The sequence below is a fragment of the Grus americana genome, chromosome 1 (assembly GCF_028858705.1).
Source record: "Grus americana isolate bGruAme1 chromosome 1, bGruAme1.mat, whole genome shotgun sequence".
NCBI classification, from domain to species: domain Eukaryota; kingdom Metazoa; phylum Chordata; class Aves; order Gruiformes; family Gruidae; genus Grus; species Grus americana.
Window position 1 is genome coordinate 145,072,350 of NC_072852.1, and position 22,929 is coordinate 145,095,278.

The 22,929-nt window shown below is 42.8% G+C and overlaps 1 protein-coding gene across 1 annotated transcript; it reads right to left on the reverse strand.

The window, feature by feature from the left end:
- Window positions 1–2,443: 2,443 nt before the first annotated feature.
- On the reverse strand, window positions 2,444–18,121 carry NIPA1 (NIPA magnesium transporter 1). Its single transcript, XM_054810592.1, is given in 6 exon segments — window positions 2,444–7,754; window positions 9,064–9,224; window positions 10,507–10,597; window positions 14,517–14,564; window positions 17,763–18,015; window positions 18,017–18,121. Coding segments are annotated over 6 exon segments (1,170 nt in total). The 3' UTR covers window positions 2,444–7,242.
- Window positions 18,122–22,929: the final 4,808 nt, after the last annotated feature.

Below are 22,929 nucleotides of genomic sequence, written 5' to 3' on the forward strand. Positions count from 1 at the left end.
GCCCAGAGCGAGGCAGCGGCGGGGCCGGGCGCCCCGCCCGCCTCGGGTCACGTGTCTCTCCCATAGCCCCTCCCTCTCCCTTCCCCGGGGTCACCGCCGCCGTTAACGGCCGGCAGCCGGCTCCCCGCGCGCCCCCTGGCGGCCCGCGCGGCCCCCTCCGGTCACAGGTGAACGTACGGACGGCGGCGGCTCGGGGCCGGGACGGGGGAAGAACTCGCCGCGGTAACGACTCTGCCTTACCCAGCGTCAGCTTCGGCTTTTAAAATACCCGGTAATGGGTGACGGACAGTGCCTCACAGCGACGCTGTTTACCTCCAGCCGTGCCTCATTTATTCCCGCGTTTTACCTCGGGCACTCCGGCCAAAATCCGTTACTCTTAGACTCTTACAGAAAACAAACTCACAAACCATATGCAGTAAGGGAAGGAGACGTTTTACGGGATTGGGTAGATTGCACGGTTTATTGATCTCCTGAATTCAGGTCCCATGCTCTTACTGCGTGCTTTACAACCAAAAATGCTTTAATCTCAAGTATAATTGATGTATGTTGACAAAGATTTCTCCTCAGCTTATAGTGAAGACTCTGCAAACACAATCATAAAAAGCTTCAGACTCGGAGGCCTCCTCAGTTTCTTCAACACTATTTAAACAGGCTTTACAACATTGGGTCTAGATAACCAACGCTGCCAAAATACATGTGATGCATCTTCTCCGTGGAGGTAACTCCTACGTCTTTATCCTTCCTTTCTCAGGGTTTGTGTTGACATTGCCATAGTCTGCACAAGCAGCTGCTTCATTTTCGCTAAACTTGGAAACAAAACCGGTGAAGCAATCTTGGCTTTCCCTCGCAGGGTACCCATTACAAAGCTGTTCCTTGTCCCGTTAGCTGTTGCGTTCTTTCTCATTAACTGCACCAACATGGTCCCTCACTCCACCGCATAATCCCTACAACTTCTAGGCCACTCAAAGCAAATGGATGAACTTTAGGCCTAAGGCAGCATTCCACTCCCCAATTTAAAATTAGTTCAGTATTCATGACATAAACTTTGCACTTGTGAGGTCTGTACCTGGCAGAAAATCAATTAGGGAATCGGGCAGCTGTAACAGGCTCTGGCAGCCACATCCCTGCTGCATTTCATGAAGACAGCTGAGCAGAACAAAGAAGCCATGTCTGCGAGTCTATGCGTACAACAGTTGCAATGTCACATACAGGGAACTTAAGGGACTCTGCTTAAGACTTAAGCTCTTAGAACAAACCTTAGAAAAATCAATGGGACTTTTTTTTTTTTCTTTTGGCATTATCAGAATTTGGTCTTTAACACTTCCCATATGAACTGTGTTGGTGAGATACATATGGTCGGGGACTGGTTCCGCCCCAGACTTTCAACAATAGCAGCGGTGTAAAAGGCACACTTGCCTTTACCACAATGCTGCCTGCGAAGCGTAACTCCCGAGATGCACAAGAAGGGAATAGACAGTTGAATTTTCCTGCTAAAAATGTGTTCTCAAAATACATACTCTTATTAACTTAAAAATCAGAGATGCTGCACGTAGAAGGGGAAGCCTCTCTAGTTTTCTGGTTTATCTTTGTACATTGCATTAGTGTCATCAACACCTTTGAAAATTGCAACGACATACCCAGTAAAGAATCCATGCCAACTTTTTCCACCGCATACAACATTTTATATTGGAGAGGAGCTTATTTCCTTGTTTAAAAGTAACTTTCAATTTTGACCAGCGCTAATACTGATGCAGCCCCTAAAACACAAGTGCAAAGACTGAAACAGTTCTTAATCATGAATCCCACCATTAAAAAAAACCCAAACCACAACAAACCCCCCATGCCTGAAAGTCACGTATTTGCCAGTACCTGATATGAGGAACTAGGAATTTCAGATGAAGGATTAGATGGGCAGCCACTGTAATTTCCCAAGTGATTCTGTCTGCAGGAAGCTCTTGTGACAGTAGATTAAACTGGTGACACAGACTTCCTTACAGCTGTTGCCACTCGATGCAACTCCAACTGTGCAGTAGTAGATATTGAAATAAAAGCTCCAGCAAGTAGCCAGTGTACAGCAATGCATGAGTAGAGCACGTGATAACCCTCAAGACACAGCCTGAAGTGACTCGGGCCCCAACAAACATTTCTGCCAGAGAAGCATTTTTTTTACCTGTGAGCAAACTTCAGTACAAGGAAAACAGTAAGACTACAGCTTGCTGGCAGACACCACTACACAACAACCAAGCCCTTCATGTGGCAACTGATGTGTTCCCATGAAAGAATCTGCTACTCTCAGTAAAAGCAAGGCTGCTATTTTATGAAAGGGTAATGGAAATAGTTTGGCCTTATGAATTGGGATTAGGCTGGACAGCAGCTAGATGTGTGGGAAACTGATTTTCCCCCCCACCCCCCATGTGATAAACAGGAGTCACAAAACAAGCATTGAGCTAGAAATAAATCATTTATTTTAAAACAATACAGGTTAATAAATAGATTAGTTATCAGAAAACTTAATAAATAGCCTTTTATAATTTACACAAGGCAAATACAACATGCCTATAACTATTTTTTAAAAAGCAAAGAGAGTAAGCTTGACTTGTAAGCCATTAACAAATCTATATATACATTATTTGGAAGCTAATAAAATAAACCATTTTTATGTAATCTGTAGTAACTATATTGCAATAGCATTGAAGCAACCAAACCTGACACTATGTTTGTTGCCATCCACCTTTTCCCCATATCCCATTAGAACTATTTTTTTACATTCCAGGAAAAAAAAAACAAACCACACATAAAATGTAAAAAAAAAAAAAAAGAGAAAGTTCCACAGTTGAAAAATGATTTAACTTAAAAGTACCCCTTTTGTGTAATATTTTCCACTCTGTAGAGCAACTGTCTGGGGGACAGGCGGAACCCAACACAGCAAAAACCAATAAAAACTAATTATTTGCAGCTTTTAAAAAAGATTTCTTAATCCATAACATTTCGACACTGCTGTCTGAAACGCTTGGGCACTAGTAATAATAACAACTGTTGACATCATTGGTGCCTAACATGGTACACACTAAAATTCTGCATCACTTAAGCCCATATTCAGTAGCACCAAAGAGTTATTACAAAGACTAATCTCTGTAAAGAAAAGATAACAGGCAATAGATAAACATTTAACAGTAAAACTTCAGCAGTTACACCATCTCAAGACAACTGAGGACAATCTGTAGAATCCTTGATGGTTTGTAGTTATGAAACAAGAAGGTAAGAGGGGTACAACGTGCAAACAATAGCCCACTTAAAGCACCCTGTATTTAATAAACCCAAATCTTCCTTCAAATACAAACCCTCTACTTTTCAAATAAAAAGGAAAGCTAGACCTCAGATTCTACTATTTCAACAAATAAAATCCAGTGTTTTCATTTTTCAGTGCTAGCTACTTCAGAAAAATACGTAAATTCAATATAAACCAAGATTATTAATAGGAAGCCTCACTTGTCAAACTGTGATGTGACAGGTTCTTATTAATGTTAGTTGCAGCTCACTAGTAAGTAGGCTCTATTTACACAGAGAGTCCTGGAAAGTCAATACAGCAGATAACTTGTTTAGATATTTCTCTTTTTTACAGAAGTGTAACAAATTTGGTTTTGGTTGTATCAAAAAGGTTTCTATTCTCCTACTGAACATTTGAGGGATTTTTGTGTTTGACACCTAATAAAGATCGTGACTGACGCATGTAAATCCTCCATACACTGAAGGGATAATGATCAAAGAGCTACCTTCAAGTGAGTACCAAGTAAATACGTTTGACAAGTATAATAGAAGCCAGACATACAGTCTGAAATGCCTTTCATATGGATTTGAATTTAATTCAAATGCATCCCGCCACTGTAATGAGTCCACTTGCTGTACGTGTAGCCTCTCCCACTTCTACCTTGGAATCAGAACTGAAGTCATCTGGCTCGTAGCTATCGACAGATGTAACACAAAGAGAACGTGGAAAGGGCAGACCCACAAGGGACGCCAAAGCTCAGGAGACAACTATGCACATTTGCTCCCTGAGATGATGGAACTCAGATATCTGTCTTATTCAAAGTGCTTCCTTGTCAAAGTGGTGGGAAAAAAAAAAGAGGGAATGGCTAAAATTCTACTTCAACAGTGCCTCCTTTTAAATCAGAAAAGCAACGGGACTAAAAAAGGTAGGACACTGAGAACGAGGAGGGTGTGGGATGGAGGGGGGGAGAATCATACCAACAGTGACAACATAAAATGCTAATACATTTCTAAAGTTAGAGCTGAACCAGATCGAGGTACAGCAGAACTCAAAAGAACACTGCTGCATACCAAAGTAGCAAAAATAAAGGTTTCCATTATTTAGCATTCATGATGTAAAAGGCTGCAGATATAAATGATGTGCAAGGCCACAAGAATTTCTTTCACCTTATGTGCTGGCTTTTGGCATCTCTGTTTTAAACCACAAGGTTAACTAGACATCTCTAGAAAGCTCATCACAGATGAGGAGCAGCTGGGGAGAAGAGAAGAAACCTATGCAGACATTTACCAGCTGTAAGGATGGTCAAAGGACCACAGAACACGGCTCTACTTTATTCTTACTCTGCATAGTGAGTGCTTATCAAGTAAACTTGTGTGTGTGGTACAGAAAATGGCAAGGTTTAGACAGGGCAGTCAAGTTATTTGGGATCTAATGTTTACTAATAATTTGCATACGCACCTAACATATTAGGATAGGCACTTTCTAAATAAATACAAATGAATTTTAAACCAAAACAAGACAAACAAATGTGGCCAAAGGAGGAGTAAGATGAGACCACAATCATTTCCATTTTAACCTAAAGATTTTCACCGAAGTCTTCAGAGATTAAAGGCTAGTACAAAACCAACATGCAACTCAAGAACTCTGAACCTGAATTTTGAAAAGACAACTTGACTGCTTCAGAAAACAGCTAACACTGTTTTGAAAAGTAAGTCACTACAGGTCTCATTACCTATGTAAAATTCCGGTTTCAATCAGACAGAGGGAATTGATATGACAAAACCTAACTGCTGACAACCAAGGTACCATCTTCCAATCAGTAACAGACAGAGGTTAGTTTTAACCGGCATTCATAGTCCAATTCCTCTCATTTACAATTCTCAAACTTTCTAGAAACTGTACACAATATTTGAAAATCCATGAAGATGGCCTTTTCTTTGCTAGCACTATTTTATTTCACCAAGATACCCCATTTCCATGCTGGCCTATAACAACGTGCGTTTCTGCCAACTCAGAGTCATTCCCCCCCAGTTTGGAGTTATAAAACAAGCTTCCAAATAACAACACAGTGGGGCTCCTACTCCCTCAGAATAGTCCCTTTGGAATACTACATCTTTAGGATTCACCATTCACGATGATTGCTGCCATCAGAAGGGCTTATAACATTCCTTTTACATGAAAAGGAGGCTGAGTTTTAAGGTAACATTAATTCAAGTCAACAAAAAACTTCACAAGAGTGGACAGCATTACTCTTGATTAATCAACGCCCGCATTCCTGTCAGCCAGCCACAAAGCGACATTCATGATCTCTTGATAAAGTGTCATGAACTTTTTCAAATGCTGTCTCATAATCATGTTGGGAGTTTTTGGGGGTTTTTTAAGAGACGTTCTGAACTAGAGATGTTGAGTTACGCTGTACTCTTCCATTTTTGCACCTTAATGGAAACCAACATTTGTTACTCTTCAAGCTTTTCTTACAAGTTTTTGACTCATGATGTTTTAACTACCAAGTACAACACAAAAGTTAACTATTTCTTTCTTTGACACATCAATATTCTCTAAGTGGTTTAAACTGAACAGTTCAGCATCATTCCAACCACAGCTTAAGCTATTCGTACTACTTGTCAAAATACTATTGCTGAACTGTTCACACAGGTCTGTGAATTACTGGATCTGAATGTATACCCCTGTTGGTTATCTGGAACTCGCTCTCTGAATGCCTCTGCTTTTTCAGTCTTTAACCTCATTTTCCCAAGTAACAAGAAGATCACACCATCTTTTTTTGTGCTATGAGAAATCTCACGCTCTTCTCCCTCTTAAATTTCTTTTTGTGGTTGCTGCTTATTAGCTACTTCACAAAATGGTTTCCTGTATTTAGTCACTTAACCAGAATAAAGGGATGCTGGATGGCTTTAAACAGTCCTCCTGTAGGTTACCTCTTCCCATTCAGACTATGGGTTTTTCAGAAGCTGTCAAGGCATCTAAAGGTTTCACTTCAGGTTTGTAAATTCTTCCAAAAACATGTGGCTCCTTCTAGATGCTTTACATGTTTAGAATTTGAATACAGTCCAATATTATAGACAGTGAAATTGAATTATTGAACTGGTATAGGCCATCTGAAAGAGATACATTCACATTTATGTGGTATTTTTGGATTACAAAGGCACTGAAATAGTTCTGAGCTGCTTACAAATAAGCCACCATACAGGCAATGAGTCTGTGCATCACTTCCACATCCTTCACAATCTTTCCATCTGCTCCCAATTAAAAACTCTCAGATGAATGCAGTATGTCTTAATGCACGAAGTTACAAAGAAAAATGCATGCCTGGACACTACCATCAGCTGATAAGTAATTAGTGAAAGATTTTTTTTTAAGGGTCCACTGCTCTGTATAAAGAATTCAATTTAAAACTCCCCAGTGTCTTCACTGCATGGCAGACCAAGTTGCCGAGACAGCCACTAAAAAGGACAAATCTGCAGTCCATGGGTCAACCAACATTAGTCTCAGAATTCACAGCCTTGACGGTGAACACATTGCTATATCGGGATTAACAAATTGTTGCACTCACTTTTTTTCCCCCCATATTTTAAAGTATACATCACTCATGAAAGGTGTCAGATTGAGTGCATTAGAAACTGATGTTCTCTGTCCACAGAAACGGTACCTCAGAAGCCACAATACGTGCTTTGACTTGGTCTGTCAGAATACCCCCCAATCTTTTCTGATGGATTACCTTTTACAGTAAGGAAATACATCGGTCTCTATGCTGACTCAATCAGTGGTTCCAATTAAGGTCATTTATTGTGTAGACTGGGGTACATGGACAACTGTTCCTTTGAAACTGGATGGAGGCCTCCAATTCATTTCACGTAGGCCACCAAATTGTCAGAGGGTAACTTGAATCAGTGACCTAGAAATGAAAAGCTCTGCACCCTTCCCTGAGCCATCCAGTTTCCCCTCAAAAAACTATTTTAATCTGTCTTCATGTTAGGTTTATTTAAATCCCCGATACTGAAGTTGAATTCCTTGAAGACTTGTATAAGAACAATTCCAATAGATACTGTGGTGAATCCACAAGCCATTCCCAAGAAATCTACCACTCCTACATTACTCCATTCCCTGAAAAGGATGGCTGAAGCCAGCAGGACCAGGGTGGTAAACACAACGTAGTAGATGGCACCAAACACAGAGGAGTCGAAACATTCCAGTGCCTTATTGATGTACCTGAACTGAATGATAATGCTACATCCTAATACTGCCAGAAGTACCAGACAGAGGTACAGAGCCCTTTGACTCGAGGGGTTATTGTGAAAGATATCTTGAGCAGCCAGCCCAATGCCTTTTGTGCTGGGAACAGTGAAACTGCCCAACAGAGAGCAAATACTGATGTAAACCATGATATTAGTAGGTCCATGAGCTGGAGCTATCCAGAAGATAAGCAGGAGAAGCATTAGCAGCACTATGCAGAGATAACCCACGAAAACTGGAAAACAAAAAGAAAACAAGATAATAGCAAGGTGAGAACTCTTGGTCTTCTAAAGATTTTAGCCGGCAAATCATGTCATACCAGTGAACTTCAGGTATACACCAGGATTAAGATCTGCTATTGAATATAGATCCAAATCACTGAGGTTTTAGAGATATTGTGAGCATCTGCAACCAATGCTGTTGTCACATTCTTTGGGTAAAACAAATCATCATGTAGTAAAGCACACACTGTTGCACATTTGAACTGGATTTAAGATGGCTTTTTTTTTTCCAGTCTCTCTTCCATCAGGATTATATTCCTTAAAGCCTTCTATGACAGACAGCAGTGATAACACCTTGTTCATAACCAGTTCAATAAAGCATGGTGCATGGATCTAGCAAAGAGCTTAAACAAAGTTAGATCTCATTAAGGTGAGTAGGGAGAGTTAGGAGAATGAAGAGACCATATCGTTTGCATTATAGCATCAGTACACAGATTAGACTGGTGAAAAACATTTCATGCTTTACAGTTTTAAAGAAATATATTTCCAATTAATTTTGGTCAGATTGAAAGGGTAAATTTAGACCAGGGTATTTTTTTTCTTTTCTTTGTTTGCAATTTTTTTGGATAGCTGTTGTTATTAGGTTTGAGTTTCTCTCACCTAAAGCACTTAAAGGAAATAACAATAGTTGGCAGCTTAGCCCTTATGCAAGAAAACCAAAAGTGGGTCTGGCATGTATTAGCACTAGTCTGTGTCCTCCAGGAGCTAGTGGGGCTTTACATTCTCTGTGAGAAAGAACAGGCATTTCAGCATGCATTTCAATGGCATATTTCTACACACCTTTATTGTGCAAAGAATTCTCCTTGGAACATAACTGGTATTTACTATAAACTTTTAATAAAAAAAAACCCAAATGCAGAATTAAAGAACAAAAGATGATCAGTATTTTTTGTTTTGTATAAAACAACTTAAATTGAGAGCCTAGAATTGGACCTTTCATCTCTGAGTAGGAAGATACACTTTTTCATAATTTTAGAAAATTACAAGTTCAAGTGGCCATTGTTCTGAGCGTGCTGTGCAGGATAACGTTTTCAAAAGTATCCACATTTTCCTTTCTGCACACATGTATCAATAAATCTGACGAGTTCCAAGTACAGCAAGGCATAGTTTTCCCACACAAAAGCTGTACTGGTTTGCCTCTGTCACGTCATGGTTTCTTCAGAAGTCAATTTTCCTACCTGATGGAAGTGGTAAGCCTCTTCCTCCTGCGTGCTCTTGATCAATCTCACAAAATCATTATGAGTTAATAAAAGAACAAAGTACCTGGATTTGTAAGCTTCTCTTCAAGCTCAGCCTGAGTTGTTACGCTCTCGGACTTTGGGGAATGGATGATGAGAACAACAGACCCAGCGCAGCTCAGCAAACATCCCAGCTTGCCAAGAATGTTCAGTTTTTCTTTCAGTAAGTAAGAAGCTAAAATGGACCTTTCACAAAAGAGGAAGAAAATTAAAAGTTTGACTACATCCTGTTAATAATGCTCCAGCAGTGATGTCGCTCGTGAATTTCCCTCTTAAAGGAACAGTATCAAATGGTGGTGGATCTTTGATCAAATGTTGGTGGATCCTCAAAATCCATTTCTGACTTATCTTAGGAAAAATTCATCCACTCTCAGTTTTACTCAGTCCCTGATGTTTCATCTCAGAAGAAAAAACCCCACAAACAAACCAAAACAACCAACAAAAAACCTAGCCACATCACCCCCAAAACCAACACCACATCATCTCCTCCAAAAAAACCCAACCTCCCAAACCAGGCATTGGGCACCCGAGGCAGATATCCACCCGTTACCCATTTGGTGACCTGTCACAAAGCCCCATTTTGCAGGTGCTACACATTCATGAGATAAAAGTGGCCTTTAGTTACAAAGATCACAGGGCTCACCTCAGACACGTAGCTGACCGAAATACCAAAAATTATGTAGCCTCGGATAAAATAATAGGTGGTAAGTAGAGCACCACCAGTGTGCTTTATAGTGTTTAAAACTCTGAAGCCACGAGGCCCATACAAAGCAATCTGCACTCTGACGTAGATGACCAGTGCAGTCAGATACACAATTCAGCAGCCAACAGTAGGCAACAGAAAAGTCTCGAGGCAATGCACAGCTTTGTTTTTAAAGAATTGTACTTTTTCACCGCAATAGGTTCACAACTGTAGTTTAGCTATTCACAAAACAGTTGCATATTAAACTCCTTTCAGGACCACTCACTGCCTTTTTTGTTCCCTCCCTTCACATGAACATAACATTCAAGAAGCGTGGGCATGCATATGCAAGGGAGTCCCGCTTCAGAAAATGGGGCCAAATCCAATTAAATGAAAATCAGCATCAATAAACACATGTGGGTTGTGGATAGCAGGGGAGAGAAAGAATGTGAGACAAAAGGACAGATCTACATAGTAAGGGAACTGTGAATAACAGAATAAGAAGAGTCCGGAACAACCACAGTGAAAGAAAAAAAAAAAGATGTTTATCTGTTTCAGATCATAGTGATAGTTAAAGCAGAAGATACTCAGGAAACCTTTCTCCACCATCGCCTTCCCGCCCTGCCACTTTGCTGGGGAAGGCAGGAATAGGTGACATTATAACACATCATTAACAGTCATAAACCTGACATCTTCTCAGTGCACCTCCAGTGATCGCTGAGTCTATCTGACATTTTATTAAGTAGTAACAACATTCCAATAAGAACAAGAAAAGCAAACTCTTACCCAAATGGAACGCCAAGAGCTCCCAAGGGCGTCACTAGCACAGTTGGGACTGCAGTGTAGGCCAAGAAATTCCCTATTTGACCCAGAGCCACTGTCAAGAGAACCAGAAATGAGCCTTTAAATCCCTTTGTAAAAAGAAGTAATGAAAACTTAGCCAATACTGTTTAGGAAAGACTGACCTAACTGGAAAACAGATGTTACAGATTTGCTTAACTCTGTTAATTTTGCACTTAAACAAAATGGTTGGAATTTTTCAATAGAGGATTTGTATTTGCCACACAAGAAGATCCAAGAGGGCACAGTAAATCTCATTTGCAACTTCTCTTAGTTGAATATAAACTCTAACTCAATAAATTGAATTAGAAACACTCATGGATTACACTCATATCTCAATATTACACTCAAATATTTATATGGGGAGGGCTAAAAGTATAAATGATTTCAGCTTTAGAATGTGCATACACGTAACACGAATGCACTTGGTTATAACTCCTAACAGCAGTGTTGCTTTCTGGGGGGAAATAAGGACAGTACGAAGAAATCTAATAATGAAATACTAAGCACATGTATAAAGGCTTTTCAATACACAGTAGACCACATCAAATTTTCACAACACTATGTAATATCAAAAATAATTCCTGATCATTTTAAAAACAACAGATTCCTGACCAGTCACAATAACAGCCTCACAATCTTTTTTTTTTTCTTTTCTTTCCCCCAGTAAAAACAAATTCCAAGATGTCCACACTATTGCACATCATAGCTGTGATAAACAGTTCATGCGTTCAAGTTTTCAGTCAAAAAAGGAAATCTGGATGGTTTTGCAAGTGCTGGCAAGTTTATAATAGGTCAACATGATGCCTGCAGTGTTACAGGGTCTGTGGTAACTGGCAAGAACCCCAACATTGAACACAAATTACACACAGCTCAAATTTCCAGTTGATTTTAAGAGCCATTGTGAGCCTATAAAAACATTTCAAGAATCCAAGCTGTCTTTATGCTCAGGCTGGCATTGCCCTCAACTATCACATATCATTACCATCATCCTGTTCTTTACACCTGCAAAGCACTGTGCAAACATTAATTAATTTACCAAATTAGCTCACATTATCAGTAGACCTGAGGACCTGTGTAACCTACAGGAAACACAAAGGAGACAAACAAACTTACAAAACTGCAAAGTGTGGTAAAATTATATTAATTCAATTCACTGCGGCTTTCTCTGTGTGCAGGAGTGAGCCAGAGAAGTTAATGAGCAGCATTTCCAGAGCACAAGAGTCAGTGGCGGTCTCCCTGCCCCTGGGAATAGAGTAACTCAACTATCAGCCTCCAGCTTGTTTTTCAGCAGAGGTATGTGGCAACTTTGGCATTATCTTCAAGGCATCCAAAGGCACTGGGGCAGCTCTTGCGTGGAGGATGGGACACAGCTAGCAGGCTGTGTTTCTGCAGATTACGTACATTTCCAAGTGACCTGACAAAAGGTTGATTTTTTTTTTTGGAGGTCAGGTGCCTTAAATTTCTGTTGGAAGAACCCTAACAGATGGCACCAACACTGACCCATAAATCAGGTCTCTGAAGCTTCAGTCAAACTGCATGCTGTAAGGCAACTGAACTTGCCAGAAGTTTTCAGCATCACCATGGAGTAATGGTAACAGTCTTGAACACCATGAATGACAGACCGGGACTAATTAAGACCAATTAAAAAAAGAATCTCAGTAATTGTTCCCACCTAACTGATGTTGAGGACCTTTGCTGCCAACATATCCAGTCCTCTCTGGATAGAAATTCCTCTCCAGACACAGCAATGGTCTAAGTCAAGACACGCTTCAGTTCTTGAAGGCACACCAAGGTTTAAGCTTGCTAAAGGAGAACCAATATCCCTGAAGTTACTGCAACGCAAAACTTGATGCACACTGACATGTCTACATGACCAAGAAGACCAGGAGTAGATCTGAATAGCAAAAGATGTCTGTTCTACGCATGTCAGGGGTTTTATTTCAGACTAACTTCAGCCTGATCCCACAGACTGAAAGTCTGTTTGCTGCTGGTGTGCTTTAGGCATGTTCCTAGAGTGCATCTTCCAGCCTAGTTTCATCTTAAAGTCCAGTTCAGGAGCTCCAACACTGCTCCACAATGTGAAAGAAAGCCCAGTCCGTGGAGACAAACAGGAGATTTGCTTCACAAGTGCATTCCCCATCTGCAGTAAAACACTAACATCGACGTTAGTGTTACCAGATGATCTTTAAGGTCCCTTCCACCCAAACTGTTCTATGTATCCGCTATAAAAACCAGCCACATCCATGTTGCTATCAAAACCTGCACCAAAATTAATTAATTAGCCAATTAATTAGTTTCATGCTCACTGAAATACCTGTATACATGCTGCAATCACTCTTTTGACTTAAAAAAAAATCCCTTAGCAAAATCTGTAGCCCTTCCTTTGAAGTCTTCAGTAATCCAGTGGATCCCAAGGCCCCAAAATGTTTAGGCAGCATGCCAACACAGAAATGCTTGTTCACCATCTGAACAAATATTGTGAAAACAAGTTGAAAGAGTTTATGTGGGCTTTCTTACTCATCCAAACTCCAAATTCCCTGTTTGAGAAGATGATGTCAGCTGTTATAATTTCGCCCAGATAACTGGGGATATTGCTAATTCCCCAAACATCGCCTTTCTCTGCATCCCACAGGTGCCTTCCTGGCCCTTCCTATTGCTGTTTGTTAATCTGTTGCAATTCTGAATCTATAATATCCTTAAGCAATTCTTCCCTCAGTTCCTTTGTAAACTTACCACGGCTTTGTTTTGAAATACCTGCACCTAGCTACTGGACAAAAGCCAACTGATACCATTCCCTTCAGCTATTCTGCCTTCAATCAATTCAGTCAGCTCTTTTAAGCATGAAATCATTTTCTCTGATTCACCAAGATAAACTCCTGTAATTAAACCTCTCCTTCTGCTTGGAGATTCAAGGCTGGAGCCTCGTGAGCAACAAACAGCAGTGATTAATGCACGGATTTATTGCTACTTAGGCAGTGGTGATCCTGGCAGAGGAGAAAGCTGACTAAGTACTACTTAAACTCAGGTTAAATTAGCCAAGGACTTTCCTCTGAAGCTCTGTTGGCTTCTACACTCGCTGTGAACTTTGTCCTTCAAGGGATCTATCAGTTTCCATTCTTTCTGCATAGCTTGAAAACAACAAAAACAGAGACTTACCTTGCTGCCATGAAACAAAGGGCACAACTAGATCGATATACTTCTCAGAAACAGCCTCAGAGCATTTCCAAATAATTCGCAAAAGGCTGGGTTAGAGTCTAAAAGCGGGGTATGATTTTAAGCTTGTGGGTAGAACTAGGTCTGAACTGCAAGAGGAGAAGGCTAGTTGCTCCCCATGCTCTGGATTCACATCAGAGAGTGAACTTTGCCTGGGCACAGCTTACAAAGATACTAAGAGTGAAATTACACTGATCTCATATCAGCACCACACAAGGCTCCACATTAATCTTGGAGATTAAAAGCAAAACTGAAACTGTATCTGTCAAACTAGAAATCAAAAAGGATTTTTTTTCTTTTCAGTTGAGGCTGGCTAAGTGCTTTCTGATCTAAAAAAAATAACATGTGCTCAATGAGCCCTTTTGTGCAGAGCGACAATTTCTTCTTCAGCTTTGACTTTTATTAAAAACTGAGCGGACCAGCGCGATCCAGAGACACAAACCCTGCAGGAACCCAGAGTCAGAGCAGCGCGTGGCTGCTAAGGGCTGCAAGTACCAAATGGTTTGGAAATCTGGACAGATGTCTGACTTGGGATTGTCCCAGCTCTTTGCCTTCTCAAACACCGTCAGACACAGTAGCCAGTGAGAGTTTACTGAAGGTGGGATATTTCTGAGGGACGGGAATTTCGTGACAAGCGAGCATGAGATTCAAGATGAGAATCCGGATTTCCTGATGTCTCATTTCACCATCTAACTGCTACTTCTCCCTTCAAATAAAATCAAACCTTTTAAGATACTTACTTGCAATAGTGCCAGACCACCATACTATATCTGTTAAGTACGAAGTTCCTGGAAGAGGAAGTACAGGAAGATGTATTAGAAAAATATGAAATTGCAGTATCGGAACTACAAAAGAGAATAATTTCAACAGTTTCAGCTGTTAAGGACCTTCAGCTTAACCCTTTTCTTCAAGGCAACTAAGTGGGAGGAAAACAAGAGACAAGGTGCTCGGACTTGGCCTTAGTGTCCAAGTTGGACCTTCTTAAGACAACATATTAGTTAGAAATTCTGTTTTCCAGCAAAGTACCTATGCGACGCTAACACGGTATTACCTAGAAGAGTTCTGTTTAAACATACACGTCAGAACCACTACTAGCACAATGGGAAACCTATGGAAACAAAACATGATTCAGACCAATTAGTTTGGCAAGATAGCCTCAATGAAATTGTATCGGAGAAATTGCAGCAGAAAAATTGTTTTGGCACGCAGTTTTGGCAGTACCGTAGTGTAGACCAATCCTCCCGCATTTGAGCATTGGACAGTGCTCTGAAAGAAGCCTCTGAATTCCTCACATACTGCCACGTCTCAAAGAGAGGAGTAAAACCTCTGGATTGTCCCTTAGTGTCTCCTAAACTCAAGGATGATTATTTTCATTGTCAGATTACAGGCTTTTGCCTTGGGACGCACCAGGGGAGCCTGTGCACCACATTTTTGTAAGTTCTGCTTCTGTAGAACATCAAGGCTAATGACCACTTACTAAACTAAAGCCTGGCCTCCACTGAGCATGACCTTGGCATCACACTATGCTCTTACATTCAGCTCCTCTTTCTAGCAATTCAGCTCTGCATTTATCTGGGAAGATGCTCTCTCAAGAGCTGCTGGAGCAATAGGCAATATTGTACCTACCCCAAAATCCCAAATGAAAGAGAAACACAGTAAATCTATAACTCTGGAGACGTATAAAATATTAAGCGCTTGGAAATCACACTATGTAATTGAAATGAGATGGAAAATGACTAATGAAAATGGCCAGCTTTAGAGTGGGTGTAATAATTTTTTATACTTTTGTTATTGCATATAAAATAAAAACACTGTTGGGGGCACAAATTATAGAAAATATTGACTCATGTAAGATAACTTTGCAAAATATTTGTCACCCGCTGCTGTTTCTAACTAAGCAAAGATAACTAATTGCATTGACACTATATTATTGATTCATTAGAGAAGACAGAGAAGACTTGAAGTGCCTCCTTGTTAATTATACAAGACCTACTGCAGCCAATGGAAAAAAGACATCATCTGACACTGACGATCTCGGGCTCGCAGCTCTGACTGCTAGATTCAAGGCAGAACCACGCTGCTTTGCAACATTAAATCTAGAGAAACTGAGGGTATTTGCCTGGATGTCTCCACACTGAGCACGGCAACAGGAAATACTATGAATTGCTCAGCAAGACACACAAATAAACATCAGTAATATCTTCAAGCCAGGGTGCTTTACATCTGCCAGCACGGAGAAGGCCGGCACACACCCATCACCCGCTTAACCCAGTGCTCCACTGAAAGCTCTTCAGGAGTAATTAGACCCAACTATAGTGCAAAATAGAAACTTCTCTGGCTGCCTTGAGAGGGAAAGTCATTCCTTTCTCTTTCGTTTTCTCATTGTTTCCCTTAAAAAAAAAAAAAAAAAAAGATTTGTATTTATGATGCAAACATGATCTCTGAGGGAAAGGGAGACTATGTTTGCTGAACAATAGTTTGTCTGAGGCCCTTACCCGTAAGGTCATTGCAGAAAAGGCAAAATAAATTTGTTGGATCAGGCTGCCAGCTGGTAGTAACATAATTGCAAGCTTGCTCTGCTCCACTGCATCCACCCTGACCACGCTACATGCAGTAGGCACTGGAAACGCACTGCTGCTTTAACTCTAGCCATCTCAAATACATAATATGTGTGTATATATACATATATTTACATACATGCACATATACAGAGAAAATACCTAGCATGCCCTGGTCACTAAAAAGGATTTTTCATATGAGAGTTCCCAGAACCTATGGACACGTGCTCACCCCCCCCACCATCTGCAAAACAAATGGCTATTGACCACAGAAATACAATTAAACGGTCTCATGCAACCTGTGTTTACAACTTTCCCCTCACATAAAAGCATGACATTAAGAACAAATAAATATATTGCACTTTCTTACATTCAAAGCATCAAGGTGCAACCAGCACAATGCTATTCAGACGCTGCATGCTCTGAGGAGCTCCAGTTTCAGAATAAAATACAGAAAATCTTCATACTGTGTGAATTTACAGCTTTGTTTTAGCTGAACTGGCTAGACAGCACAATCAGTTAATCTCAAAAAACAATAATGAGGCATGATATTCCAATATGAAAAATAAAAGAAAGAAATTATTTCACGTCACCGGTGTGCCTCTCTTCCCTACAAAAGGAAACCACCACGTGACTGATGTAACTTGTGGTGTGTGTCTGTGCAAGAGCTAGAATAAACAAGGCACAAGATGCGCCGGTGCTGGTCATGGCAAGAAACTCTCTGAGCCAGCGAAATGGGTGGAAGGTCCCACAGGTACATGAAAATACCGCAAGAGAAACCTATGTACGCACACACACACGTACACCAGTGTCCAGTGCTGTCTCACAGCGTGACAGAGGACCAGTGAGCAGGCCGTGCATCGGGAAGCTGTTGCTGATGACTACGCTCAATAAACCTTCATTGCTCTCCACCTGCCGTCTCTTCAGTAATTTATCACATCCCTTACGCCACGCTCCAGCCATCGATCTCTGATGTCAAACACGCTTAAGGTGACAAACTAAGGCCGGCTGCCCCCGTCCGGCCGCCCGGAAGGTGTCCCCCGCTCCAGGAGACACCGTGACTGCCCCCGGGCAGAGGGTCTGCCGAGCCCCGGGGGTGCCTGTCATCCGCGCCCCCCCGGGACAGCCTGGGCCCCCGCGGGACGGGCTGAACCCCACGGCACCCCCACCTCCCCCACCTCCCCGGGGCCGGCCGCCGCCGCAGCGTGGGGCAGCCGCGGCCCGTCCGTGGGGGCGAGGGGGTGAGCGGCCCCGGGGGAAGCCGGGGCAGCTCCCGGGGCGGGGGTACCCGTCCCGCACGGTGCCGGGGACGATGCTCCGGAGACCGGGGAGGTTACCGGAGGGGCGGCGGCGCGGACGGGAAAGGAAGGCTGGGAAGCCCCGGGGGGGCTCTCCCGCCCGCCGCCACCGCAGCGCTGGGGTCCCTACCTCGCCCGCGGGCCCTCACGATCCCCTTCTTCTGCAGGACGAAAGTGGAGCCGTTCACCAGGCTGGAGACCACGGCCACGCTCAAGCCCAGCGACACGGCGGCGGGGCCGGGGCTCTGAGCTGCCCCCTCACCCGCTGCCGCACTGACCGCCATCCGCATCGCCCCGCCGAGAGCTGCTGGCACGGCGGCTGCCCGGGCCCAGCGCACCCGGCAGCGGCTCTGCGCCGGGACCCGCCCTGCGCTGCGCTGCGCCGCGCTGCGCGACCCGCCCCGACGGGGGCGGCTCCGGGCGGGCACCGGCGGCAGCCGCGGCTCCTGGCGCCCGTCCCACCCGGGGACGGCAGCAGGATGACGTCATAACAGTGGCATTTCTCTCTCTCCCCCCCCAACCGCCGCTCTGACGTCACGGCTTTGTGACGCCTTTCTCCGCGCTGGCACCGCGGGGGGCGAGGCGGCACCGGGCAGAGAGCTGCCGTGCCGACCCCGGTGCCGCTGCTGGCGGCTTGCAGCGTTTTGGCGTGCGGGTGGGGGGGTCCCCGGGCGTGGGGAAATAGGGAGCAGAAACTGCAGTCCACGCCGGAGGGAGCTGCGAGCGTCTGTGGGCAGGGGGGCGCGGGAGGACGTGCAGAGGGAGGCGGGAGGATGTGCAGAGCGATGCGGGAGGACAGAGAGATGCGAGATGTGCAGAAGGACGTGGTTTGCAGGAGGACGGAGGGAGCCCCGCCGGGCCAGGGTTTCTGGTGTGGGAGCAGCGCTGCTCACAAGCGCTCTTGCTTTCCCTTGGGGTTTTTAAAATGTGTGTCAGCTCCCCGGTCCAGCCGAGAGCATGGTGCGATGCAGTGGCAGGGCAGGAGCGAGACAGATGCCGGCCTGGCGGGGGCTCAAGGCCGCCGTTGCAGCCCCCACTTGCGACCCGGAGCTGTAGCTCAATCCTCCCCACCACTGGCTGGGTCAATGTGCTGGGTAGAGCTGGAGAATCGGCAACTGAAGGTGTGGGTACAGACTGGGAAAGCTCGGCCACTGCACTGTCATGCAGATTGCCTGAAAACAGTGGGATCCATAATCACTTCCATTTCATCCAGCAGTAAATCCCAGAATCTACATTTATTTCCAGGAAAAAGTTCACTCTCAACAGCAGAGCAAAGTCAGCTTGTCAAGATCACAAGTCTCCCAGCCCCTCTCAGCTATCATTCAGCAACTTTCAGGTTCTGGGAGGGCAGAACATAAGTCATCCCACCTTTGTGGAGAAGGGCTGGAGGTCCCTCTGGTAGCAATACCCCTGGGTCCACCGTGGACATTGAAAATGGTGAAGTTTGAACTTAGTATCTCAAAGCATGAAGTGCTGAGCTGAAAGCGATCTTCCCTGCTAGGCAGAAATATTTTGCAGCATGTATTTCATTGCAGTTCTTACCATTCTCAGGTGCGTGTTGAAGTCAATCAATCAATCCATACATGGATTCCTGTGGCAATATCCATCGAAGAAAGTGGGATATGGTATCTTGGCCTGGTGAAAATGAAAGGGGACATTTTTGCCATGCATAACTATTGGGCATATGCAGCAAGAAGATGTAATACTTATTGCAGTATTGCCTGTATTTTCACCTAGGTTGCTTCATCAGGTCATTGTATAAATATTTAATGCTATGGAAGAGCGGATTCATCCTTGTGAGACTCACAAGACCTGCAAAATGAGAACACAGGAGGTGCAAGAACAGTTATCCATAGCAACCCTTGGAAACAAAGATAGAGGTGAAGACAAATACAGGCTAATTATAAATATCCATTTCTGATCTATATACAGCCTAGTAACATGTACAGTGAAATTTATTACAGGAAATAATTTATGCTTGCGCAGTGGAAAAAGGATATCTATTTAACAGCCTTTGCAGCTAATTATCACGCAAGTTTCTAAACAAAGCTCAAACCTGACCAATTTTTATACTCAAAATCTCTCTCCGATGTGGTTGAACCAAGAAAAAAACAAGTACCAGAGATCTCAAGAAAACAGTCATTTTAATCTCCTAATTGTAAAACTTGCATATGCCTTTCTAAAGTATGGATTTGGGTAGGTAATTCTAAATAAACTTAATTTGCCTTATTCAGGTAGTTACTATCACATTTGCGATATAATAGTTGTAGTGTTCTTCAGGATTAGTCATAGACTAAAATAATAAGCGTGGCGCTGATAAATATTAAATTTGCAAATATCTTGAAAAACAGAGCCTGATTTTGCTAATGTCTTATAAGATCACTTGATGCAAAAAAAATCTGCATTATCTAGTTTACAAACATTTTGGACCAAAATATAAAGGTACCTCAAAGATAACAGCTGTGATCATTACTTGAATGGAAATTAGATGACTTTCCTTAAACCATTACATATATCCAGTATATAAACTGCTAAGGTCCATCTAGTCTTCTGAGACTGAGTTTCATTGTGATAGCATCATTCCTCCTGCCGAAGTTGTGTCATCATGTTTGTAGTACTGCAAAACAACATGCTTTGGGTTAGTGTGGCTTGTACGTTGCAATACTGCAGTATTTCTGATGTCACAGCGGTCTGATGTCTCATGAACACACAGATTGCATAGGAGGAACCTCAGATTTATGTAGCGTTTCCTCCAACAAACTCTGCTCCTCTCCATCGGTCTCCATCTTATCCAACTCTAATCTAAGCACTCATAGTACCTCTAGTTCCACACCTTTTGGCCACTTACTGCTTAATTTAAGCCATAGGTGAGAGCTGGTATAAAAAGGGTACAGGTTCCTTTACAGAAGTAGCTAACTCTACTCTGATAGAGTATGGGTCTTCAGGATCAGTCCAGAGGTAGGAGCAGTATTTAATAGACTTATGTAGGGCTCCTACCCAGAGGAAGGGATGAGTGATTGAGGTAAGTCCCTTGGAAGTGAGTGAGCAAAGTTGGTAGAAGTTCCACCTTCTTTTGTGGGGGTGATGGACCTTTTCTGGTGAGGATGGGTTTTTCCCTGATCTGAAGGGAAAGAAAAATGCTTGTGCCTGATGACTGGGATTCCTCTGTTATGTTTGTTTTATGTATGGAAAATAAAAATGATTTTTTTTTTTCATTAAAGCAGTTATTGGAGTGTTTTAGCTAGGCTAGAGGAAAATCAGATCAGTCTGATGTAGAATGAGAACACAGTAGCTGTGCCCGGAAGATAATCTGAAGCTCCTTATAAAATAGCTGGGAGAGCAGGATGGAAGTTTACCAACAGCTGTTTCAGACCCTGAGGCAACAGCAGTAATTCTGCTTGGCAGAAGCACTATAGAGATCCACTCTGCCAGCAATTGAAGCAGTAGGAACTGAGACTGCAAAGAAAACAGCAAGAAGACAGTGGCAATCCTTGCTATTTTTTCCGGCTCTTGAGAACCGAAGACCACAGTAAGGGCTGTTATATGAAGACTTGTGTAATGGTCCACTGAACCTCGGCCTAAGGATGACCTAAAAATCCCTTCTAAGGAGGTCTGAGCAGTTGCCTGGAGTATAAAAGTGGATTTGGTATAAGTGGGCTATCACTGGTATGAGTGGCTCCTGCTTTGGCAAGGAAGTGACTTGAATCTTGGTTGTAATCCAGTTTATGGATTTGCTGTGGGCATCCATACCTGCAAATGGGAAAATGAATGGAAACTTGCTGAAAGGCACTGCAGTGTGCTGATGGGTCCTGTCAGGTGTTTGGCGCTCTACTCCATTAATAAGGACTTTGTTGAACTGGACCAGAGAAGACAGTGTACATACAGTCTGTGGGCCCAGGTTTGGGCTTTTAAAGTCCATAGTGGTCTTTGTGAAATGAAATCGTAGCACCGAGCTCTACTGCATTGTAGACAGTGGCCACAAGACTCCTGAAAACATCCTCTGGAGCTAGAACTAAAAAAAAAAACCAAAACAAAACCCAGGCTAAGCCTTGATGTCTGAAATTGAATGACTGAAGCTGCAACAAAACGCTGCCGTATCTCCTATCTGCAATATAGGAGGCTGCACAAGCATCTGTGGTCTCTCTGTCCTGTAGGTGACAAGAAGAAAGGCAGCCCTTGGGGTATAGGGTCTCTCTTCCAGGACAGAACAACAGGCAGCAAATCAGCATCATCCAGTGTGATCTTGAGTGGAAAAGTGAGGTCCAGTTAGGTTTCCTTTGTTAAAGGGTCCAAGGTTCATGCAGTGGAGCTTGTTAGCAATGTGCAATTCTTAAAGCCTGGTCTGAGGGAGTAATAGAGGCTTGCTGTCACTTTTGCCAATGGAAAACAAATTCTCTGCTAAATGAGTGACCACATATAATTCTGGAGTTTTGGAGAAGTTCAGCATGTTTCCTGAAGGTATGGTGCAAGACACAGATTATTGATACAGAAAGCATGGCAGGTGTACTGCAGCCAGCTCATACTATTTCAGCTCTCCTGTTAGGAAAACTGATCTCTTCAGAGAGAATCTGTCCTTTGAGCAGCAGGCAGAAGCTATACGGCTAGTTCTGATGTATGTTCATGATCACGCTGTGGACAACTCCCATTAATTAACATTATGTCTACTCACATTTGCTGTGCAGAAATCACTTCTAGATCCCTAGTGATTATGGAACACAGGAAAAAGCACAGATTTTCCAGTTAATCTTGTAGCAGATGATTAAGTCTACCTACATTAGTTGCAAACTGACCAGGGCACACTTTCCTATGCTGATTTTCAGAAGTTGAATACACCATCTCAATGCGATGAATATAGTCTATGTCTGTCTGGCTCTTTTTCTTCACATATTAGAGGGGCAGTGAAAGCCTAGCAGACACTAGTATTTTAGCATGAACCTTTAGAACAAGTCTTCCAATGAAGGTATGGTCATCGCAATCATCTTTAAAAAAAGCAGGTTCTATCACAGTCTTGCGTGTGAAGAATTTGCCTGTCTTTCCCATAGCTTGGCTTTAATTAGCCACATTGTTCTTCTGCTTGAGCTAAAGGGAGCTCTGGACCATGTTTCAGACTTATAGATGTTGTCAGCATGTTATTGTAAGTTTTGATGTGGTGATCTACATCACTTCATAAGCTGCATACCAAGCTAGCATGTAGTAATCATGGTAGTCTCTTCTCATTAAGCTGGTCAGCTGCTGAATTCAGTGAATGGAGACCAGGTTTTAGGGTATATCTTGGATACTTGGACAATTCAAATTCT